The sequence below is a fragment of the Sipha flava genome, unplaced genomic scaffold (genome assembly GCF_003268045.1).
Source record: "Sipha flava isolate LNK unplaced genomic scaffold, YSA_version1 18296_pilon_pilon, whole genome shotgun sequence".
In the NCBI taxonomy this organism is placed as follows: domain Eukaryota; kingdom Metazoa; phylum Arthropoda; class Insecta; order Hemiptera; family Aphididae; genus Sipha; species Sipha flava.
Window position 1 is genome coordinate 1 of NW_020272250.1, and position 4,850 is coordinate 4,850.

General features: G+C 29.9%; 2 protein-coding genes across 3 annotated transcripts; both read left to right on the top strand.

The window, feature by feature from the left end:
- Positions 1 to 16: 16 nt before the first annotated feature.
- Positions 17 to 1,307, top strand: LOC112680941. Its single transcript, XM_025551175.1, has 2 exons — positions 17 to 63; positions 118 to 1,307. Exon 2 carries the CDS (start codon positions 300 to 302, stop codon positions 963 to 965), a length of 666 nt encoding a protein of 221 aa, XP_025406960.1. The 5' UTR covers positions 17 to 63; positions 118 to 299; the 3' UTR covers positions 966 to 1,307.
- A 1,121-nt stretch (positions 1,308 to 2,428) lies between these two features.
- Positions 2,429 to 4,830, top strand: LOC112680942 (zinc finger MYM-type protein 1-like). Of its 2 annotated transcripts, XM_025551177.1 has the most exons (4): positions 2,429 to 2,517; positions 2,602 to 2,865; positions 2,945 to 3,413; positions 3,560 to 4,830. In XM_025551177.1, the coding sequence occupies exons 2-3, from the start codon at positions 2,755 to 2,757 to the stop codon at positions 3,188 to 3,190; spliced, it is 357 nt and encodes a 118-aa protein (XP_025406962.1). In that variant the 5' UTR covers positions 2,429 to 2,517; positions 2,602 to 2,754; the 3' UTR covers positions 3,191 to 3,413; positions 3,560 to 4,830. The 2 variants fall into 2 exon arrangements, with proteins under 2 accessions (XP_025406962.1, XP_025406961.1); XM_025551176.1 differs by having other exon boundaries at positions 2,945 to 4,830.
- The last annotated feature ends 20 nt before the right edge of the window (positions 4,831 to 4,850 follow it).

The window sequence follows — 4,850 nt, forward strand, 5'->3', positions numbered from 1 at the left end:
AAAAACGATTGAGCGACGGCACGCAACAACGTACTAACACTTTATCACTTAATTCCTAAACCAGTATGTATCTTAAATAATTGTATATATATATAAAAACTAGTTATAATTTTCTAGCTGTAAGTAGATCAAAAGAGCTTTACGCTACTTATGATGAACATGAACCATTAAAATGTAAACGTGCTCATGAATTCCTATTATGTCCAGAAATTAATCCACTTCATCCTAAATTAAGTAGACCAATTTGTGAAATCTTACTAATACAAGATCCTCAAGAAATTCCAAATAATTGCGAACTAATGAAATTTAAATTGGACACATCAATCTATCATAAACTAACGTATAAAAATAAATGGCTATACGTGACAAAAGGAGAAAACATATTTATAACCTGCAACAAAGAGAAACAATCCGTTAATCATAAATTAAGCGGGGTAGGAGTAATTTCACTCAACGAAGCATGTAAGGGTTTTACAGAACGGGACATACTCATTCCTGGAGAAATTAACCACCTGGAAGAATACACAGATTTTATACCTACGTCCAAAATACTTCACTTGGAGGAACATTTAACGTCGCCAATAGATAAAACTATGTTCCAGGACAAGTACATAAAAAGTAACCAGCTATACAACTTAAACGAAGTAGCAAAACCTGTGAGTTATTTCCAAATCAAAAAAGAAATGGATAAAAATCAGAATAAATACATCGATATACAAAGGAATAACGGGTATTTACTATACGCCGTTACTGGCATAATATTTATATCAATTTCAATATTTTGGATTAAGAAAGTTAACGAAATCCTAACAAGACGAAATACGAACCGAATACAAAATAGAGAGGAATCTATCCAACTTCAAGCAACAGCCCCAGTAATAGAACCGCCAGAGATCATACCAATAAGAGAAACAACAGATGAAAACAACCTTGCACTTTACCCGAAGTTGCGTACGGAATTTTAGGAAAATCCACGGATTTCCCTTTTTAAAGGGGGAGAAATGTAGTAAACCTCAAGGTGTCACGTTTCAATTGGTATTCTATGGTTATCTATTAAAATCCTTCAACCTTTTCCTTATCAAATAGCACGTAGTCCATCTTTATATGACATTGAAAGTGCATATAAATATGGGTGTTTTACACTATGTAATTTAGACTTAAGTTATTACTGTAAGTACTCACTACGGACACGCGGACTCCTACGGAGTGTTTATGGTCGTCGTGTCCACTATTTTAATCAATTAATCATAATTATTTTATGTATCAATAAACTATCAATTTCTAACTAAATTAAAGTGTGTGTTATATTATTTATAACAACCTTTCCTTCTTTAAACGTACGTCGAGAATCACGAGGCTGCACCGCCGTAAAAGAAACGTTGTTCACGGCAGTGACAGGGCTGTGCACTACATCGGGTTATGTTTATTATTTCCTTTATATATATATTGATAAAATATGGTTTAATTTATTATATTTTGTTCCCACGTGGTTTTGTTTTCCTTGTTATTAATATTTGTTGAAATATACTTATGTTTATTATTATGATTATGTAAATACTAAATTCAGCCTTATTTAATCTCCAGACACTCTAGTCACAAGGGCCAACTGCCGAGTTAAGAGCTTGTGTGGCGAACGGAAGCACTTATGGCGACAATCAATAACGCGCGACGTTTATCGAATTATCTATATATTTCGAGAACATTAAAGGGCTTTAGCCCCCACCCCCTTTGGCCGTATTTAAAGTTATATAAAATGAAATTACTATAAAAAATATTTATAACAAATTCTTTATTAATCATTATTTGATAATAACAAAAAGAACAATTTTTTTTTCACAAAACAGTCATACTGGATTGTGGTTGCTGCCTGCAAACATGCATTTCAACCGTTATTAATATAGTACCGATGTTCTTATCAATTCAACTATTAAAGTAGTAGAATGACTGGTCTGGAAACTGTACCTATTTTCCAACATCAAACAGCTGTAGACATCGAAATAGATAAACAGTACTGTATTTTTTCTATCACGATTGCTGTAGAGTGTAGATAATAACTGATATCAATTAGTATCAAATATCAATTTAAGTATGGTTGTTTGTAAATTTGTATGTGTTATAACAGTTACTATAAAACAAAATTTTTAATTTAATTTCGAAATGGAAGACAAAAAAAGAAAAAGTAAACCTATTTTTGAATTTTTTCAAAAACAAATAAAAGAAAATGAGAATCAATCCTGTCAAGTAAATGTAAGTAAATTTAAAAAACAAAATAATTACCACTAAATTATAAAATACCATCACTTTGTTTTAATTAGCCTGTTCAACATCAAATAACAGAAAGAATAGAACCAACTCAAGTCCCAGTAAGTAATTTGTATTTATAAAATTAAAAAATATATACATACAACAAACGACTAGATAAAAATTAATTTTTACGAGGTACTGCATAATCAATGTTTAAAAAAAAATATTGAAACAATTCAAACTGAAACCAATTTGCTAACTATTAATGACAAGGTAAGTTATAACTTTTAAATTTAAACTAACAATACATATATATTGTTTGTTATTATTATTTTGTTTGTTAATTATTATTTATAGCGTGTGAGCTTAAATGCATATGATATTAGTTTATGGATTGACAAACAGTTTGATGATGAGTCTAAATTGATGTTTTTAAAAAACACATGAACACCAAAGAACGGATTTGTGTTTCCTATTATTAAACAAGGGAAACAGAATAGAAGTTTCCAAATGGAGTGGTTAAATATGTTTAATTGGTTGGCATATAGTAACTTAAAAAAAGGCGGTTTTTGTAAATACTGTGTACTGTTTCCTCCTAGTGATGGTGGTAAAGGTAATCAGGTAATTTGTGTTTTATAACTGAGAAAACAATTATGAAATTAGATATGATTAAAATAAATGTATTTTGTTTTGTTTTTAGCCATTAAGAGTATTTGTGACAGAACCATTTGTTAATTATAAAAAAGGTTTAAAATTGTTGAGAAACCATGGATCTACTGACTATCATCAACTTTGTATTGAAAAAGGATCTGCATTTTTACAAAATTTCAATGCAGGAGGTTCAAAATCTATAAGCATTATGATTGATGACAAAACCAAAAAAATTGTAGAAGCTAATAAACAACGGTTGACTCCTATCATTAAAACTATTATATTTTGTGGTTGAAACAATTTAGCTTTTAGAGGACATAGAGATGATGGGTCTCTCAACCCTAATACAGCAATTATTGGAAACGAAGGAGTAGTTAGAAGTCTTTTAGCATTTAGAGTAGACTCTGGTGACCAAATTTTAGTAGAACATTTAAAAACAAGTAATAAAAATGCTACAATGATCAGTAAAATTAAACAGAATGAATTAATTAATGTACTTCATCAAGTTGTTAATGAGGGTAAGTAAATAACATAAAAAATAATACTTGTGTGATGAGACTACTGATGTCAGTACAAAAGAACAGATGTCTTTATCTATCAGGTATTAATTTCAATTTATTGTATTTGACCTTTATTCTATATTAATTTATTGTTTCATTCTTAGATATGTTGACATGGAAGAATTTAAAATCAAAGAGGAAATTCTTGGATTTATAGAACTAAGTTCAACAACTGGATCAGCAATAAAGGATGAAATTTTAAAACAAATTGAAAATTTTGGTTTATATTTAACTAATGTTCGTGGTCAAGGATACGATGGAGGGTCAAACATGTCTGGTCGGTACAACGGTGTCCAAGCTTTGATACTTGAAAAACAACCTTTAGCAATTTACACACATTTTTCTAGCCATGAGTTGAATTTTTACATATCAAAAGTTTGTGAACTTCCATCAATTAGAAATATGATTGATACTGTAGGTTCCGTTTCAGTTTTTTTATCTTTGACTGCTAAACGTACTAATATGTTGATAGCTACCATTGAAAATCATGAATCTGTTTTATCTTAAAAAAAAAAAAAATTAAAAGCTTTATGTACCACTCGTTGGGTTGAAAGACACGATTCAATCATAACTTTTCGTGAACTGTACCCTCACATTGTAGCAACTTTAGAGGAATTAGAAGAAGAAACTGATCGGGAAATATCAGCTAAATCAACAAGTTTTAACTCTAGTATAAAAAGAAGTGATTTTCTTATTAGGTATCCTAGAAACAGTTGCTAATCTTTTTTCATTTACAAAAACCTTGAGTATTCAACTACAAAGACCACAACAAGATTTGATAGGTGCATTTTCATATGTTGAAAAAATTAAATGTTTATTTGAAGAAAAAAGAAGAAACTCTGAAATTGAATTTTCTAATTATTTTAAAAATGCATGTCAAGCAGCAACTTTAGTTGGGGAAGAAATAAAAACTTCACGAGTATGTGGCCGGCAAACAAAAAGAGCCAACCCAAATACATCAAGTCCTGAGGAGTGGTTTAGAATTACAATTTTTATTACATTTATTCATAATTTTATTATTGAGTTAAAAACAAGATTTAATGACAGATTTAAAGAAATTATACCTTTCGAAGGTTTAATTCCAGCTAATAAAGATGTATACAACATTGATGACATTTTGAAAGCATCATTCATTTATATAAAGGACCTACCGGCAAACTCAGATATGGAGTTACAAACTGAATTGGAACTTTGGAAATTGAAATGGACAAAAACAAATATAGTAGAACCAAAATCAGCTATAGAGACATTATAGTATTGTGTTGCATTTTACCCAAGTATTAAAGTTCTATTACAAATATTTGCAACGATACCAATTACAACCACTACTGCCGAGAGATCGTTTTTTTTAGAGTGCCTCGATAGAGAGAGTGTGGTCATACGTTATCACAAATT

Bases quoted from the DNA above. Each gene is read 5' to 3' on its own strand.
- LOC112680941 (XM_025551175.1), top strand. From the start codon at position 300: ATGAAATTTAAATTGGACACATCAATCTATCATAAACTAACGTATAAA.
- LOC112680942 (XM_025551176.1), top strand. From the start codon at position 3,570: ATGGAAGAATTTAAAATCAAAGAGGAAATTCTTGGATTTATAGAACTA.